The following is a 20,606-nucleotide window of genomic DNA, read 5'->3' as shown; positions in this document are numbered from 1 at the left end:
ATCGTTGTCATGTTTCCTGAAAAACGTGCAATCGATAATCGCTTACAATTCACCCAAAAACCGTCCTCTTTCGCCCAAAACCCTCTCGTCCGAAATATCGAAGCTGTAATAGAGTTCTTGGGCTGGGCATTAAAAATTTAGGCCAAGAGGTGTTTTATATTCAGGTTAATGGGATTCCAAACTCGGGTCTCACGGTAATTCGACGGAGCGAGACTTTGAACTGTACAAGAAACGCCGCCATCCTCAGAAGATTTTACTGCCTACGCGCTCTCCTCTAATTGTCCGTGGTCCCGTTCCCCTCTTTAATTTGCGATATAGTTTTAGCACCATGTGTCGATTTTTCAAACTCGCCTTTTAATTTATTCATAAACGGGGAATTTTTCTTAATAGGCCAGGTTGAAGGATTTAATTTGTCAAAGAAACATCCTTTGAGGAAAGAAAATGTGCGCCCGGTATGTTTAAAGATTGATAAATCTGTGAACCTTCAGCTTGATCTTGATATAATTGATATCAGCCATTAATATCAATATATTTGTCAATTCTGAAAAAATTAGACTGGTATTTATTTCGTTCTACCAGTTCGGTAATTAACTGTTTAAAATCATATCCATTTACGCACTCTAAGTAGTTGTTCTTGTTTGTTAAACTAGTGAATTATTAATAAGTTTCAAGTCCTGATGAAGAGCGTTTTATTTTCTTTCAAATTGGCTTTATTTTTATTATGTAATACAAAATCTTCAGTGCACTGTGTTTTCTTACTAGAGTCAGTTGACTGTCTTACTTTCTTCTACTGTGTCCTAAAAGATTTATTGAGAAGCCTCTTCTTGATATCCATATCTTAAAAAGTACCCTTGAGGTAGTTCAGCAATTCTCCGGAGTTCTTCAGTTATTTCCCTAAGCGTTGGTGTCGCCTTTCCGAAGTGGCTCTACATTTCCGGGTTATTGCTTTGTAGGGACATATATTCCGATGCTGCTGTTTCAGTTTTTCTCATTTTTAAGGTGGTTATTAAATGGTCAACGATGAGCATAAAGGCCCATGTTTTCCCTTATTTTCAGCCTGCTGAAATAGAAGTAGATTTTAATTGTCCTGGTTGGGATTTGGTTGTTTTGTTGCTTGGCACATGGAGAATTCACCCAGTGTGCAATCGTTTCTTTCTCCATCCATTTGTTCAGTTCCGCTTTGGGTTGTGCCAGTTTGCCGTTCAGGTCCAAAAGGTGTGAAGTTACTACTGGTTTTATTAGTCAGCCTGTCCATTGCCTTCAACCATCTAGTCTCCTGGCATCCAAATCAGAGTTGCCTGATTGTGTTTTACCAAGAATTAGAGACATGTTAGACATTCCAAGATTCTGAGTTGAAGGTGGATGAGTCCTATAGTGTAGAAGCAGTACAATGAGTGTAGCTTGGCTGGATGAGAGTATGTATATCAGTGCACCTTTCAGTCCATTTTTGAGTATTTTTCCAGAGTTCTATCGCTTGGATCTCACCTTGAAGTAGATAGTGTCGGAATTAGAGTTATTGCTAGGTAGAAATTTGGGCCTGTGACTCCTGCCTCTACTTTATGTTAAATTTTGGAAACATCAGTGTACGATAATAAGCCCCCCTATAAGTTTCAGGTTTTTATTTTTCCAAACATCTCTTGTTGTTATTTTTATTTGGAAGTTAAAATTTTCTTTTATATATTTTCTATCTCTAGGAATAAATAACAGATAGAAAGTAATTCTAATTTTTACAGAAGACATTTTTCTAAAGAGACTGTAAAGTGATTTTTATCAAAAACAATTTGTTGGTTTTAATATTTCATGCTTGCATTTAATTGTCTTAATTCAAATTTTATTTATCTATTGTAAAATATCTCCCAGTATATGAAAATATATAAAACTACTGTTTTACATAGGTAAGATAATTGGAATAGAATAGAAAACTGGATTTACCATACTCGCACATTCTACAGTTATAATTTCGTCCTACAAAACACCAAAGCATGGCATTGAGATTGAAAATAATTATTATTCCTAAAATTAAATAATATCTTTCAGTTGATCACGGCAGGTTGGAAATAAAACAAAGAGAGCGTGATGCTGTCTGAATCAACCTGAGATGGAAGATTTTTGTATAATAAATATACATTTAATGTTATTACACTTAAAAAGAGGAATTCACGAGCACAGTTTAATCAAATTAACCGATATTACTATCATCATAACTGACGGACCATCAAATCATATTTCACAACGCTGAATTTAATTAACGGTCCCTAGTTGATTGAATTGTAAATTTTCTGATGTCTTTTTATCAACTTTATCAATAAAAATAGTTTTTTAGTATTTTGCGAATGAATGTTACCTTTTTAATATAATTTTGCATGATAATTATTCATTTTATTTGTAGAAATTTTTAAATAAATAATAAAGTTCAGTGAATGAATTTGTATTAAAAACTAACAATAAGTTTATGCAGTTTCTCTTCTGTAAAGGCAGATTACCTTTTTATGTTACATTGTTTAAACTTTAGTTTTCAAAAAACTGTATTTTTTAATTCTTACTCATTTCCATAAAAACCCGTTTAATTTGCATTATAGAAGATCTTTTTGTTCGAATAATCAACCAGTTTGACTCTCCTTTCTTGTACCTACCAGATCACCAGGTCGAATCGGCAATAAAAAAGTATCCCCAAAGTCACACCATTAGCCAGAGGGGGGGATTATTAATAATATAATCCGCTCTAGATAAGGGGAGGCCATAAAATGTCGAGATGATCTAAAACGAGGCCGGGTTCAAGGCTACAAGCCCTGCTCCTAATTGTGCACCCATGAGCAACCTGGGAATCCGCAACGAATTTGCATTTAATCAACCTTGGCGTCCTACAATATTTTAACGGGATAATTTCTGTTTTTTAGACCAGAAGCCGGGAAGGGGACAAAAATGTAACACCCTTCATACATATCTAACACACCGGATTTGAATGATTATAGATAGGAGGAAGGATGATGTCATGTTAAGAAATACCTTTTTTGCACCAAATAAAAAAAAAAATAAATAAATAAATTCAAACTTACTGTAAAACTGAAAAAAAATGTTAAGCCGTGTAAGCTTTGTTAACAACGAAAACAATAAGAAAATTTCTAAACGAACTACAAATTATGACAAATTTAGAGTTGTCAATCAAGTATAGGATTTCTTCTTGGATAATGACCTTACAAATTCTTAATAGTTTGTGAACGATTAGAAAAGCACTATTGGAAAAACCTACCTTAATTAAATTTTGGCCAAAATTCATGTAATAAATTTACTTTGAACAGATCTTTAGACCCCAAGACTATCAAACTAAATATATTTTCATAAGATTATTGTAATAATTTTGTAAAACTACTTTTTTACATTTCCTAATAAAATAATTAAATTAGAGACGCTCTTACTAATTCGTGTATACATGCTTTCCTTTTTATCCTTGTCTGAGTGCCATGGCACACAGGGCAGAGGGAACGAAGGCCGATAAATTGGTCCAAGGAAGTTCCATCGGATACCTATTGACCTTGAAAACTTTTGTGGTAGCCAAACTACTAAACATGTCGATCCATTAGACTATGGATTAAAAATAAGTCCTAGGTGCAATGGGAATTTTGATCAAGACAAAGGCATGCGAAAATGTTCATCAAAGGACCATCGCTAAAACTAACGGCTGAACTACTAAATCTAGGATATATTAGGACTACAATAATCTTTTCACTAGTGACTGGACACTGACTGCTCTTGAGACATACATGAACCAGAAACAAGCCTGTGGAGATATTGCCAGGAAGGAAAAAGGTCGCGGAACATGTCCTCCGTTGGTTCGAAGGTCTATGGCGGCTAAGGTTAATACTCCTGTGAGAGGAAAAGTCCGAACCTTGAAGAACACACGGAAATCTTTCGGGGAAAAACTAGACAGCAATGGAGATGCAAAACAGACCGATACAGGTCGCGTTTAAGAGACCGATTCGTTTTTCTAATCTAATTTATCCATACCATTCGCACAAGTATATTTTTCTCTTATCCACATATTATATAACTAATCTAATTGAGGATGTCTCTCTCACATTACACATTCATTTTAATAAATACATTCACTCTAAATAACACAAAAGAAAACAGATAATATATCTGTACGTACTGTACGTAAAATAAAATGTCCATTTCATCCAACAATCTGAACTGTGGACCGAAAGATCAGTGCTGAATTTTCGTATCGGCTACTAGGCATTCCGCATTCCTACTCGCTCTTTATATAGAACCAAGGAATTGCACCTTTCAATTAAGGACACTTATCTTCTTTACATGCCGATAATATACGTACGATTTGGCCCAAAAATTTCAGAATTCGTTTCTCAATCTTACACGGCCTATTATAAGTTAATAACTAATAACATGGTTAGTATAATCCCTCTTCTTTGATTTATATTCTCCGAGGGCCATCTATCGACTCCGCTTTCGTTACACTTTGTTTTCATGCGCGGAAAAACTTTGCTGTTATAGAATTAGTTTTGAGTTTATAGTAAATAAAAATGGATTAGGCAACAGATTTCAGCATTTTGATATACAACTTTTTGGCTTCGTTTAGTCAGGCCATCATCAAAATGTAAGATTAATACATTGTAAAACATTGGTTTGTTTATTTACGTGAAAACCAAAGAATGATCTTTTTCGTCCTTGTAATCCGCGCGTGGCCTATTCTTAGTCTGGTTAGTATAATTGTTCTTCCTTGAACGAGATTGTCCCAAGGCCATCAACTGACAATCCAGGAAATTACTATTACTATTATTACTACTATTACGGCCATTACTATTATTTTAGTATTATATTTTGTAGTAGTTAAAAATGAATAGATGCAGGTTTAGCCAACAGATTTCCGCATTTTGATAAACTTAATAATATTAGGTTAATTTTTGTCAGGGCCTCACCGAAATATAACGAAAATACAATTGGAAACACTGAGTTTTTTTATTTACTTTCGTGATAAACCGAAGAATGAAACTTTTCACATTTTTTTGTTCTACCTTTGTAATTAAAAAGAGCTCAGAAATGTAAAATTTGTAACAATCCAATAAACATAATTATGGAAATTCTCCACAATTTGCCCACTCACACTAGATAGTCATTCTAATAAATACATTTATACTTTATGCGCTCAAAAGAAAACACAAAATATATATCAATTAATTTTAAAATGACTTCAAAACGAAATATAAAATGACAAAATATTTGTAAACAACTATTTTAAAAACGGGTTTAATAAATGTAAAATTGCAATAAACACTGATAAAGAAGTATTACTTATGCATTTATGTGTGTATTGAAAGAAAAACAAACCTTTTTGTTAAAATATGAAAATATGTGAAACCACCTTAACGACCGAGGGGACACTTACCCACAAACACTTTTTAAAGAAAGTTAATTTTTACAGATAAATTAGGGCGTGAAGGGAGCTCAGACGTTAAAACGTCTTTTTAAACAATATTAACAATTAGAATTATGTCGACCCCTTGAGTTTTTCCTTTATTGGAACTTTCCATCGTGGAGTACACGACTGTCGTGCTGGTTTAGTATTACCAAGTTTATCGCGAATGAGTTAAACTGTACGTTTTCCATTATTTCAGTTTTCCACTCAGTTTAAATTTTTATCAACTTTCAATATGAATGTGAACAATCAATGCGAATATTAAGAGGTCAGAACCCTCCCCGCAAAAAAAAAAAAAAAAAAAAAACAACTATTAATATGCAACTTATAGTTTGTGTTTCCAATACCAATAATAAATTATAGGACTTGGGATCTTCGGGGTGATAAACAATTTTTTTATTTCCAATCATTTTTGTCCGTCAATTTTCTCGGGAAATAGTGAAAAGCCGAAAAGCTATTGGTAGATCGAAATGATCAAAAACGACCAAACTACAAACTCTTATTGTTCTTCTTTTGAACCATGAGGGCTAGAAATGCAACAATTTTTATTTATTTATTTCTATTCTTAATTTTTTGAAATAAATTTTAGTGACTATTCAATTTAAAACAATAAAATCGTTGAAATCCAAACATTGTAATTTTACTCTGCACATCGATAGGTTTATTTATTTTATTGGGTGACAACTACATTTCTTAATTTTTTAATTATTCATACTAAAATGGACTCATATTTGAAATTTATTTGCTAAACAATAAAAAATTAATAAAAAGTATTAGTGCTACATATATTTATGTAGTTAAAATAAAATATGCCCATTAATAATGTGTCTTTTGAGGAAATGTAATAACTTGAGTGATTTCATTAATGTTTATGGACATTTTAATGTAGTTCATTATACTTTAATTATGTATTTATCTACAACTGTATAATTATTATACACAACGAGCAGGTTGGATTTCTATGTTGGCAATGTGGAACTAATTGGCGTTACAGAGGAAAGCTGCCCATAATCTTTATAGGGTAATTGTACTTGTGTGTTAGTGTAATCCTGCAATTATTGTGAAAACATGTATAATATGTTTTACATAGGAAGGCGAAGAAACAACAAGTCGGAACACCGAACCTCGGTCGCCAAGTGGTTACGGCGTATTTGCCTTGCTAGTGTTTCTGGGTTCGAATACCGGATTAGCACATGGCTTTTGTAACTGAGCATCGTATTCAAGAAGTGTTGTAAAGTGGTTTGAACCCTCGTCCATAACAACCAACGGGTAGTTGGACGTAAAGCGGTATGACAAGAATTACCTAACTTACCAGTCGTAAAATGTTGATTGAAAACTGTAATCTTTGAATATTGGATGCATAGCCAATTTGTAAACTTGGCACCTGGTTTGAGTACGTTTCTATACGTCGAAAGTTTTTATTTTAATGGTAATTTTGAACTTCTGTTAAGTGTGTGTGTTGTATACCTATGTACCAGAAAAAGTCTCACGGCGGAGTAAAAAGGTAATAAAGTTGGGCCTCTGAGGGGTTCAACTTTATTTTCCCAAGATCCATTTTTTAATTGTTTACATGTGGTTTTGTAATAGGGATAATTGTTACAAGGCGATAAGTGCATTCTCATTTGTCCCTGGTTTACTGCCAAAAATCTCTCCTTGAGATAGTACAGATGCTTCTATTTTACATGATGGCAATCACTATTGGACTGTTTGGACGATTAAGAAAGGAAGGTAATTCCTCACATAAAAATCGCACTTAAATAAAAGATCAGAAATGATAAACTGCTCAGACATTGTTGGCACATTTAGTAGACCAACATTGGGCTGACCACAAAAACGACGTGATAATAGGACAATTTTACTTAAACAGTAGTGGCCAAATCAGATCCAAGATCATACCGACACTGGTGACAGTTTTTCACTAATTCTTTTTAAAACGTTTGAGTACCAGAATAATGGGAAACTTTTTTTTTACTTGAAAACAAAAGTTACGTGAATTAATGGTCATCGGGTGAACAAATTAAAATTTCATTGCTATTGATCGATCGACTGTCTGGTCACCTGGAAGTCGTGAGTTAATAAAAAGGTGTTATCAACGTTTTTCGAGAGTTTTTTTTCTACAAATTCCAATTCTAAAAATCATTGGTTGAGTTTTAAGTAAAGCAATAGAAATTTAACTGGCGGCTATTTGATTGAAGAAATCTAAAAATCCAAGGTATGAGCAGTAAATCATTAACATGCCAACCAAGTAAAACGTTCCTGTTATAAAATCAGCAAGAACTAAAAAATGGATGTAGTTTTCTTTCCTCAAAAAAAAATTAATTTGGCCAGAACTATTTTTTGGCTATCTATCCCTAGAACAGACTAATGTCGATAGTTTGATGGTAAAACGGATATGGCATTGACAAACTGCTGACAAAGTTCCTCAAGCGCTTCCTTTTGATAGTCCTACTAGCAAAGGATATTTTTGTCCATAGCTTCCTTTCAAAACATGTATCTATATCTAATATTATATTTAAAACAATGATAACGTGACAGTTACCATAAAATAACGAAGAATCGCTGAATAACTGATGAGGTTTGACCATAATCATCAAGATTACATTGAAAGATATGATGAGCTGTTACCAAAGGATCTAAAATTCCTTTTCATTAAATGACTTTATACCATGGCCAGAGGTCAATACTGCAGAAGGTTATCCTACATGTCCAATTGAACTAAAAGTCCCTATTGTCCAATGTGTGATTCTCAATTGTATTCAAGATATTTCACTTTCCATGTTTCTTCAACTGTATTTTTAAAACTCCAGTATCTCATAAAAAATTGATCTTCGCAAATTTGTTCTCACCAATGGAAATAGCATTAAAACCCCTAAGGAATTTATTTTTTTGTTATAACCTTAACCCAACTAATTACAAAATCATTTAGAAGATAGACTTTTACGAATTTCTAAAATTCTTGTATGGCACTTACAGTTAAACTTTTATTAAAAAATAATGAAAGTAATACAATGTTAACAAAAAAAGACTCTTTGGTACAAAATTGAACATAAGAAAAAACAACAAGCTTTAAAAATTTAATTTATAAAACGTCCTCCTTTTTGTAGGATGACCTCAAGTATTGACGTCCGTTACGGAACACCCCATATATATGAACTTTGAGGTCAAACATATGGTAATTAGAGATAGAATGCATGTGCATTAATGTGAATGGCAACATTGAACCAAATAGTACAAAATTCAATAGTAGGGACGGTTTGATGGCAGTGTAAATTGAATAGATGTTTACAGTAAGTATATGATTGAATATGACAGAAATGATTAATTGATCATGGAATGCTAGGAAGCATTCGATGGGATGTTGGAAAAATAACAAATCTTAACAACCTATCCAGACAGGAGAAGAAATGATAAAATGCCTGTTTCCCAGTTACTTTTGAAAATTTTCGGTTTTATTGATTGGACTAACAAGGACTAACATTGGATAAGGGGTGTAGACGAAAGTTTGAATATAGACGACCAGTGATGAACTGTTGGAAACATTCCTGAAGCGGTTTCCCCCCAATTTATTTTAAAATGCGTCTGTTTAACGGGGCCCTTACTGAACTGAAAGATGAGGCAACAAGATGAGAAATTCCAAATCGAACAAATACGTGTTATTAGTTTTGTAGTTTTTTTTGTTCCGTTCCGTCTGGTTCTATTGTTCCGGATATCGTGAGACGGTATTTTAATCGGCGGCGAGCAGTTCTTCCGGAATCTTCCCGATGGGGGGCTTCGTTCTGAAATCCGGGTGTCGGTAGGGAGCGGAGAGCCGATGACGTAAGGAATGCGGTGCTGAGGGCCTCGAGTCCCTGTTTAACGGTACACCTTCGGCCAGTAGGGCATGACCCCATTGTCTCCTACCACCGACACCTGTTAGTAAGGAGCCCCCGGCCGCTCTTTCTAAGGAAAGCCGACCGTTTGACAATCACATCCTTTGTACAAACGCTGTATGCTAGACTGGTTAAGCCTTAATTTCCTTCCGGTGAAGTTTCTAGCGAGAGGTGGTGCGCTTCCGCGGCTAAGCGGGTCAGCTTTTACGCTTCACCGGCTACCGTCTCGCAGAAAGGCATGACCCTGTTGAAAGGGAACGCTTTGCCCCACGTCGACACGTGACCTCTTCCTCGTTCAATTTGTCACAAATGGATATCGTTGCCCATTCGAGACAAATGACTGCGTATTTTTGAGAAATTTGATTCATCCACATCATTGGAATCGAAATTATAAAAACATGACATCCGGTCTTTCTTTTTTCATGCAAATCAAGAACAAAGAAACCTAAGCCAAATCAGATTGAATTGAAATCTTACTATTATAACGATTCGTAATTGTATGGAGCACAGATGAATATAATTATTAATTAACATAAAACCAAAAAGTATACATAGCATGTCTCGAGAACACACGTCAATACTTCTTATAGATTATGCTACATGTCCAATTGGACTAAAAAGTTCCTATTGTTCAAAGTCTGATTCTCAATTGTAATCGACATATTTTCTTTTCTTGTTACCTCAACCTTTCACAACCTTTTTCTGAAAAGTCCCCCTTATCTCATAAAATGTATGTCTTGCGATAAATTTGACTACATCACGCATCATGCAAAGACCATCGAAACACCTATAGAGTGATCAATTTTTAAAAAAAATTGTAACTGAAGAATGCAAGCCTGTATCGTTTATTTTAGTAGATTTTTGTTTCTTCTTCTGTTCAATTTTGTACCAAAGATTATTTGGAGATCGTGAGATGCGGTCTGGTGTGACGTAGTTTTCAGAAAAACATTTTCTTTGTCGTGCCAACGTTTCGATCTTTATTGAGATCATCTTCAGGCTCAAAGTGTTTGTTTTCTGCGTAATTGTGTCATTCTTGTGTGTCGTATTGAGGGTGCCAGTGAGATATTGCTATTTTATGATAAAACACGACACACAAGAATGACACAATTACGCAAGAAACAAACACTTTGAGACCCTGAAGATGATCTCAATAAAGATCGAAACGTTGGCACGATAAAGAAAATGTTTTTCTAAAACCTACATCACCCCAGACCGCATCTCACGATCTCCGAATAATCATTAACTAACGGTCACTAAACACCACACATTTGTACCAAAGAGTTCAACATTTATTTTTTATTAGAAGCTTCAAAGGCTTAAGGACTAATTTTTTTTAATCATTAGTAACAGAACATTCAATTTTTAGCAATTATTATTATTATTATTAATTAAACTTTATTTAGCATTGGTATTGGGATTTTGGGAATAAGTACGTGTGTTCAATGCTCATTCATAATGGCAACTTTTCTGTAAGCGCCATATCATTTAGTAGCTACGGAGCTATGAAAATATTACTTAAATTTTAGGCAAGAACTCTGAAAACTTGTAAAATTCAATCTAACTGATTTTGTTTCTCCAATGCTCTTTCTATTGATTTAATCGATTTTATAGTAGAATTAACATTTTATGAGATATAACTTTTCCAATTTGTCCGATAGGATAACCTCCTGAAGTATTGTCTGTCTGTTCACGGTTCACCCTTATATAAAATTTAACACTGAAATTTAACAGAAAGATTGGCACTTGATAAATATCTCATAGCTGACTGACGACAACCCTGATACACTACCCATCCTAAATTTCGCCTTTTCTCAATCTTCAGTGGTTATCATGTGACAATCTTTCGGCTAAATCTCAGGGCTAATATATAATGTTGATGTACAAGACGATTATTAGTCAATGGTTGATAGTATTTATTTGTACGCCTACATTTAATGGCAATAGCTGACTGACCACAATCCTGATCACTACCCAACCTAAATTCAAAATATTCTGGTCAATAACTTCGACAAAAGACGACAAATCTATTTAAAAAAAATGTAATTTGCTATTAGTGCCAGTGTGATAACGGTCCTACGGTTTGATCGTTTTCGGCCTATTCTATATCAGATGGAGTCACATCCTTGTACAGAACATGACGAGAAGCGAAAACGCGTCAGACAGTCAAAAACAACTAGGATAGGTAAACCGAAACTAAATAAAAAACAGCAATTAAAATACCAAACAGTGTAAAATTATTACGCTAAGATCCAGTATTTTAGCAGATCTTTAGCCATAAAAGATTCCACAAAATTAATTTATTCATTAAAATCAGTTTATCACGTTGAAGCACTACGTTTTTTGTACATAAAATGATCACACCTTTTTTCAAACTTTTATATCTATTCAAAATTTGATTTATTAAATGGATAGTATTCTAACTAACATTAACCAGTTTAGGGATTTACTTAAGGTTTCATACCAAGATATCAAGATACGATGTATTGTTTGTTGTCGTAAGGTTACCTAAAGGTAATTAAAAATTTTGGGCAGTCGATTCTCTTACATTTTTTAAAAGTTTCACAGTGTAACAATGAATGTGGTATAATTTTCAAGATGAGGAATATTATTTACAGAATGCATAATTCTGTCTGGAGTATTTGTAGTACATAGAGGTAGTACAATAGTAAGAAATATGAAAGAGGCTATTCTTCGGTGAAAATAAGTTGATTCGGCTAAGTAAAGGATTTTCAATTTAGTAGTTAATTAGTTTGAAAACAATACGTAAATCAGAGTGAAGTTTACGTGTCTCTAGAGGAATTAAGTACTGTTCAAATTGCATATATTCAATAATCGTTTCACCTATTTTATAGGCTAGGATTCTGAGAAATTTAAACTGTAAAGACTTAAGTTTGTAAATAGATTTATCAGTGTAGGGATTCAAGTCCTTACTAGCGATATGTAAAGAGTAGTCAAGGCTTTAGGGTCGAGATCTGTAAAATAATAAGATATGAAGGCTCAAAGTTAAGTTAATTTGTGTTAAAAAATAACACGTATAAAAACTGTTGGTAACTAGTGGTAGAACATCAAAGTCGGATTGAAGAAGCCATCATGTATAGATGCACTAGACAGGAAAAATTTTAAGTCATCAGAAGTTGTGTAATATTTTGAATGAAAGGAAGGTCGATGAAAATATTAAATAAGAGGTGGAAAGAGATGAGCAAATTGGGAACACCAGCGGACCCATTTATTACTTGAGACTGCTATCTGTCTAATATCACAATACTTTCGCGGTTAGTTAAATAACTAAGATCAAGGACCAAAATTGTCAGACATTTTTAAGTTTGAGAAAAAAAAGATTGTGGTCGACTCTATTAAATGCCTTGGATCTGTGTAGATGGCAGGTTACCTGATTCCCACATTCAAGTTTAGTTGATTGGGAACTGGAAATAGTTGGACTGGTTAAATTGGAGCGGAAATATATTTTCTTGAATATCTCGCTAACAGAATTCGATAAATAAATAACCCAATTCGAGTTTTTCTGGAATAATTTTAAAATTTCGTCAAAATTTAATTACTACTTTCATTCCAAGAAATAGAGTTCTTTGTAAAAAATTATTACTATACGTTTAAGGTCTTGAGTGAAAATCAAAGATTATTAACAAGTTGAAGTTTTTAATTTGTCATTTAGATGATATAAATGAAATTTGCTAAGGACAAGACTAACCTTGTACCTTAAAGATTACTTTTAAATTTACTTTAAATTCACTAGTTTCGTGGTCCGCTTGACCAATTAATACATTACAATTAATTAAGGTTTTTAGTTGAGATGAAAAAAAGTTAGTTGAAAAATGGCAAAAAGGAGGGAAAACTCATAAGGTGGGGTTGAGATAGGAAGTTGATGTCCGAGTGGATCGAGGTCACGATAGCACAGGTGGTAGAGCAGCGGCGTATCTAGCCGAAGATCGTGGGTTCGAATCCCGATCGTGCCATTAACTTTTTTTCACCTCAACTAAAAACGTTAATTAATTGTAATTTACTTTAACATTAAATTTTAATATTCAAATAAATCTAAACTAGACACAATAAATAAAATTCACTGGGAATTATACGCTAAGAGGCAAAAATAATGGCCGCCCTTAATATTTTTAATTATCTCTTAGGCAATCCGCCATTGATTATTTTACAACAATATTTGGTCCGTTTTAAAGGGTTGGAGTTAAATAAATCAGATAAAATATCATTTTTGAGTTTACAATTAGAAGTTGTAAATAAATCTTTAAATATTAAATCTCTTCTTGATTAGTTTTTTTATGCTTCTTGCCCAATTTTCAAGTTTCAAATTTGAACAAGTCAAGGGTATGTGGCCACCATCATTCCCAGAAGACTCAAAAAGGCATGGATCAAATGCCATCGTGTCACATCTCAGAGAGATGGTCATTTTAATGTTTCAAATCTACTACGTAATCGACAGTCTATCGATGTTGAGATGAAGCAACAACTTCAACAAGAAATGTTAATGTCAGTTTATGCGCTGCAAGGTGAAGACTTTTAGAAGCTGAATACGTGCGAGTAGGCCTGTCACTGGTCCAAAAATTCTGACAAGACACAGAATAGCTTGGTTAAGTTTTTCAAGAAATCACATCAATTAGTGTGAGCAACATTGGACTAAAAACTTGTTTTCGAATGAGTCACGGTTTTGTTTGAGGTCTATTGACGGCGGAGAAAGGGTTTGGAGAAGAACTGGAGAGCGATATAACCCCGTAATATTTCTGCAGCGCGATACATTGAAGATGTGACATCAGAAGAAGTTGTTCCGTATATGCTACCCATTGGCGACGGTTTTATTTTTATCCATGACAAAGGCCCCACACAATTCGTTGGTGACTACTTGGACTGGGCTTAAACTCAATGTTTGGAGTGGCCAGTGTCATTCCGACTTAAACCCTATCAGGCACCACTGGGACGCGTTTTCAAGTGATTAAAAAGTCGTTCAGTGATGGGAGAGAATTTACAGGAATTAAGATTGGTTCGAAGAGTATGAAAATATTCCACAGCAAAACATTCAAAACCTAATAAAATTGAGGTTATTAATTTTTTTTTTAAAGATTACAATTTACCAAAAAAACAAATCTAGCCTTTTTTTGCCTCTTATTGGATTTAAAAATGTGCTGAATTAAATATTGACAATGTCATTTTTTTTTAATTTGCAGTACAACTTCTTTCAAATAAGCAAATGTAACATGTAACAACGAGAAAGGAAATATATACAAATTAAAAACAAAAGTGAGAATAAACGTTGGTCTGTTTCCATTACACTTGAGTCATTATTATCTTAAATAGATTGAATTAATGGTTATTATTTTGCATTGATTTAATTTCCTTTCATACATTTATATAAAGGAAATATATATACGATTTTTTTCAAATTCTGTGTATATAAAATTAAATATATATAACAAATAGAATAAAATAAATCAACCAGATGTGTTGAAAAATTTCTAAAATTTCTATAATTCTAGTATGTTTTCTATACTGAAGTATGCTCATGTAGTAATCGTCAATATGGTTTGTGATTATTCAATATTCACAATTATTCAATTATTCTAATATTCACGCACTTTTTTATAAAATTATATCGTGTACATTTGTCAGACAAAACAAACTAAATATTTTTTTTAAAATAAAATTTTGAAGATAGCTTCTATATGGTTCATAAAGCAAGTATCAAATCATTAGTTTTAATAATTAGAATCACAGCCTGTAAAGTTTGAATAATTATATATTAATCGTTTGGCGTTTTTTGTGTGCTATGAAAATATTTAGAAAAATTAATCCTACAAAACCCCGAGAAGAAATTTGCAACTTTAAACATTAAACAAAAATCTCCGTTATTAAGAATATATTAACGATGTTTTATTTAAAAAATATTATTCTTATTACAATAGTTATTAAATAAAAGTATTCAGAATATGAATACTAAAGTATTCAGAATATGAATACTATGATATTACTTTTACGTTTGTAAAATTATAATGCTATAATAAATTAAAAAGGGGCAATTAAAAAAGAGGGATGAAAGTTCTATATAGATTGCTAAGATTGTTTTTTATTATGACCATTATTATACCTTTAGAAAAAAGAATCTCCCAAAATGTGGGTTAATGTCAAAGACCAATAAGGTTTGTAGTTCGGTTACTCCATTGTTTCATGCCCTTTGTTTTACACGTTATTATACCTGATCTTTTAGTATTTACATATATTTAACAAAAATCGATTAATGTAATCTGATTTTATGCCCCATTAATAATTTGACTATTAACGTCGACTTGGATGTTCGTGACTAATGTTGCGCCGCGTCCCCCAGTGAAACGTCCGTTATTGGTAAAACCCGTTAAAAACTGTGGCTAATTAATGGGCTCAAAGGCGCACAAATTACCCAACTTTCTAAATGAACAACAAAAGAGTACGCTAGTAAAAGATGAGCCGGATGAGAATACGTAAAAAGCCGCCGAGAGGTTTTAAAGGTGTGACTTCTTATTTGAAGAGGTAATGCTTCTACTCATAGTCAAACAGGATATCTATGAGCCCTGAAAACAGTAAATTCTGGCCACGGTCGTTATTTACCCATGTCTACCTTCTTTTCTCGTCGTTGGAATTCTAGGTTATAGCTTCCTTTCTATTAAATATAGAAGAATTTACTATCGGTATTCCAGATTTTAAAGAACCAGATAATTATGCTGTTTTGGAAAGATCTTAAACATTTAACAAATAAACATTTACAAGTAGTTTTACGTTGTTCATTGCATTGTCGCTATATAGTATAATTAATCTTAAATCATCAGTTATTAATAAAGATTTTGCCGTCTAATGTTAGATTTATCTTGGGTTCTTCCGATATTCACTTGCTTTCTCGGATGTTTAATAGAGCGTAGGTATTGTTAAGAAAATAATCTATCATAACTGTTCGAATCCTTCCATTATCGCTCTTACAACTCGAACAACAAACTAACAATGAACTCAATTCGGCAAATGATAGAATCGTGATCGACCTCGAAAGATGTTCAGCGATTTCTTTTGTGTACTGATCTGAACCTATTGGGTTGTCCGGAAAATAATGCAGGATTTTAAGTTTTCATTAAAAAAAATCTATATAAAATATTCTGTTTACGTTTACAGGATTACTNGTATGGGAAATTATTTTGATTAAAGAACATTGCTTTAAAGTAACTAGTTTCTTTTTTTTTGTTTAATACCAAAATCCTGCATTATTTTCCGGACAACCCAATAATAAAAGATGAGCATTACTTGTTTAGAACTTCGCCTACCGAAAAAAACTTCCTTTACTAAATTATTGCCTCTATCACAAAGTAACTGATAATTTTCATATTTATTGTTCTAGGTTTGTCAGACATGTTCAGACTTAAAAACAATAATAAATTATTGACTCAGAATGCTGTGTGAATGAACCAATCAATAATAAAACTGCTCATAATCAAAGTCACATTGTTCTATATCTACCAAGCTTGATTAAAACATGAAATATTTCAGTCATATTAAAAAATTTTTAATTTAATACGACAAAAAGTTAGCAAACTAAAGAATTATTCATTCGGCGTCATATTATATTGTTTTTCTTCTGTGATTGAAAGCTTATTCAGAAAATTAATTTAAGTTGGAGATAATAATTGGATTAACGAGAATTGTTTAATGTTTCAGGGAGGAGATGATAAAGGAAAAGCCGAAGGGAGTGTATCTAAGAGAGAGGATTCCGATCAGATAGCCCTCGAGACCGGACATGTGGGCGGCGTGGGAAACGGCGGATATCACGAGCAATGGCCTGCTCCACAGCCGGAACTTCCAGTGATCACTTCGCTGGACGTCAAGTGCGAGAAGAACAGCATGAAAGTGTTTATCGGCTTCGACAAACCCTTTTATGGAATTGTGTTCAGCAAGGGCCATTACAGCAACGCCAATTGCGTCCACCTTCCCTCCGGGCTTGGTAGGTCGCAGGCGAGCTTCGAGATCGGCATCCACTCGTGCGGCACTGCAGGCAACACTGAAAATGGCCTGTACGGCTATGGCGCTGATTCAGGCTCTGGAACATACTTCGAGAACATCATCGTCGTCCAATACGACCCGCAGGTGCAAGAGGTCTGGGACCAGGCGAGGAAGCTACGCTGCACGTGGCACGACCAGTACGAAAAGTCCGTCACCTTCCGGCCGTTCCCGGTCGACATGTTAGACGTGGTCAGAGCGGACTTCGCCGGAGACAACGTAGGCTGCTGGATGCAGATTCAGGTCGGCAAAGGACCCTGGGCCTCAGAGGTGTCCGGCCTGGTCAAAATCGGACAGACCATGACTATGGTTCTCGCCATAAAAGACGACGACTCCAAATTTGACATGCTCGTCAGGAACTGTGTGGCTCACGATGGAAAACGAGCTCCGATCCAATTGGTCGACAGGAGAGGATGTGTCACCAGGCCCAAATTAATGTCAAGGTTCACAAAGATCAAAAACTTCGGTGCCAGTGCGAGTGTACTTTCTTATGCCCATTTCCAGGCGTTCAAGTTCCCGGATTCGATGGAAGTGCATTTTCAGTGTACCATACAAATTTGCAGGTAATTTATTTATAAGTATTTCCTTATTTTTAAGTTAAACCCCCATGTGGTAAATCATGTACATTTATTTCATATTTTAATATACTGGGCTTCACCACTTTTATTGTCAACAAAGCAACCCTTTAAACATTGATCTCAATTTATTTGGTTGGCATTTATGAACACTAGAATTGTTTAGATCTATCGCATCTTTTAATATTGAAATCCCACGCCATTTTAAATTTTCAAAACTGACTATTCAAAAATATTAGCGCTAAGTAATGGTTGGCATGAAAGATGTAAGATGTAAGATTCGGCATTCTGCGCACTTTGAGTTTGAGAGCTATTGTGTACCCGGTTTTATACCTATAGCACACAGGTGAGTTCAAATTCGTCAAGGTCCGATTTTAATGTCTGTATTTCCTTTATAATTATGTTGTACATCCCCAAAGCTGTTCCTCTTGCAGATAAGTGTAGTACCACAGTTTATTAATTGGTGCAAACCAAGAAAACCTGCTAGAATTCGTAATTTTTTCCTGCTTTCTTTCACGCATTCTACAGTCTCTTTCTTTCCAAATTTCATCAGCAGATTTTTGGATTTTCTGTGTCTAGTGAGTGAATCCCATTGGTTACTCATTTTTACCATGTATTTTTCATAAAATGCTCATTGGCATTTCCTTATGGCACAAAAACGACCTATTAGCGGCCTTGCAGTCCCTTCCTTAGAAAGACCATCCGGTTCCTCTTCCCCTCCTGCATGACCATGAGCCATCTTGAACTAATAATGTTTGAGTTTGATGCTCTGGTAGATGCCTGGCTCCGACTATCTATCATGATAGATCAAACTGTCCTTGTTTTGGCATCCTGCTTGAAAGATAATCGTGTACACATTTCCATGGGCTCCGAGTATGGTGTTCCGGTCCCTGTACTTTCTTTCATTCTAGCTCTATCAGTGTGTCAGCAGATGAGACGGTGCCTGTCTTAACGCAAGTTTTTCCTTTTCATAACTTTTTTCGTACCCAGGTTTATCTGGAGGCTTTGGGTAAATTCAGGCATCCTGTTCTGGCGGCGAGTAACAGATATTCACTCATTAGGCTGTTCTTGTCTCTACATTTAAGTTTTAATCTTTTTTGAGGTTCTGCTGGGAGACACTGCTAAAGGAAAACGTTTGGGTTCATTCGTTCTTCATCGCCCCAGAAAACCCTACAAGTGATGGTGGTTCCGGTTTAAGTTTATCAATATTATGAAAGTGCGAATCTTGAGAAATATTTAAATTTAAACTAATAAATATAAAATGTGATATAGTTTTGTTGAGTTGGGATTGCTTTTTAGCTGCAGTAGCAAATCGTTAAAAAAGCTATTTTTTATTAACTGCTCAATGTTTCTCTTTGTTCAAATGCTTAAAGGATAATGTTTGTTGACAGATACCAGTGTCCAGAGCAATGTTCCGAGCAGACCGAACACCACGAAACCGGTTCTATCGACGTGGTGCACCTGAGAGACGAGCGGGCGCCGACTTGGTACAAGAGGGCCCGGCGTTCAATAGGACAGGAAGTGGGCGTGAACAGGGTCATCAAAGTCGTCTCGACCGGTGATCTGACCTTCCCATTAGACGACAACAGCAACACGACATCCACGCTCGTTTTCCCGGTGGCAACGGAAGCAGGTGTGATCTGCATGACGACGCCCGGTTTCGCTGCTACGCTCATCGTACTCCTCGGCATCCTCCTCGCCTCTTCGCTCTTCTCCGCCCTTCTCTGCATGAGGCTCAAGCCCAAAATGACCAAGTGCTAACCTCGAGCTTAAATCCTGGTCGCCTTACGGAAAAGGACGGGAACGAACTGTTACCACGGTCGTTATTTTATGATCCGATTTTCTTTTCTTATGTGTTTTGTATGCGATTTGGCAGTGGCCCGTTCGACTTCTACAAAGGAATATTTGCGCGACGGGGTCAAATCACCTTTTTGAAAAAAGATATCACAAATATAATAATCAAAACTTAAAAACTTCATTCAATAAAAGTTGTAATATCAGGTAGCACCATTAAGGTAAAAATCGTTGAAACTAATATTAAACGTTAAACAATAAGAAATTTGTCATTTTCCAAACTCTGTAAATAACCAAGTATGGCCCTTAAATGATAAGTATCCTTTAAATTAATATAATATGAATAAAAGAAAAAACACAAACATAGTTTGCAATAAAAGTACCTGAATTATTTAAAATATTATTATAAATTTAAAAAAAAAAACCTCTTAATACTACAATTGTCACGACCAAAGACATCTTAGGTTATTTCAATTTTCTACCTCTTATCTTAAGCCGGATCGACTTATTATTTGACGATGCCTAATTATTACAACAACAAAAAAATGAAGAAACCTAAATGAACTTTTATTTTTCCTTACGAATTAATTCGTAAATGGTTTGCTATTTTGGTACATATTTCATTTAAGCAAAACAAAAGATTTCTTTTTAATCATCAAATATGCCATATTTAATTTTGTTATGTCAAATACGTGAAGTATTTTATGCTTTAACATTTAACGAAAATTCGTCAAGAATATGCTAACTCCGTGTATCCAAGTCGAACCCGCGCCACTGCCCAGTGTAAAATAATCGCTTTTTTACACGTCTTTTTGAAAAGCTCAAGTGCCAAAGCCTGACCACTATCAAAATTCAATTCAAATGTGACCGACTAATCAAAACGCTCAATCATCATTC

The 20,606-nt window shown here is 34.4% G+C and overlaps 1 protein-coding gene across 2 annotated transcripts in view; it reads left to right on the top strand.

Annotated features, from left to right (window-relative positions):
- LOC106662100 overlaps positions 1-20,082 on the top strand; it is a 38,301-nt gene extending 18,219 nt beyond the window's left edge. For both annotated transcript variants that reach the window (XM_014385908.2, XM_024225011.1), the window contains exons 3-4: positions 17,002-17,903; positions 19,307-20,082. In XM_014385908.2, coding sequence (XP_014241394.1) covers positions 17,002-17,903; positions 19,307-19,676 — 1,272 coding nt within the window. In that variant the 3' untranslated portion in view covers positions 19,677-20,082. The remainder of the gene's footprint in view (positions 1-17,001; positions 17,904-19,306) is intronic.
- Positions 20,083-20,606: the final 524 nt, after the last annotated feature.

Source organism: Cimex lectularius, unplaced genomic scaffold (assembly GCF_000648675.2).
Source record: "Cimex lectularius strain Harlan isolate CLEC.00 unplaced genomic scaffold, Clec_2.1 scaffold19, whole genome shotgun sequence".
NCBI classification, from domain to species: Eukaryota; Metazoa; Arthropoda; class Insecta; order Hemiptera; family Cimicidae; genus Cimex; species Cimex lectularius.
This window is presented reverse-complemented; position numbering and strand designations above follow the sequence as displayed.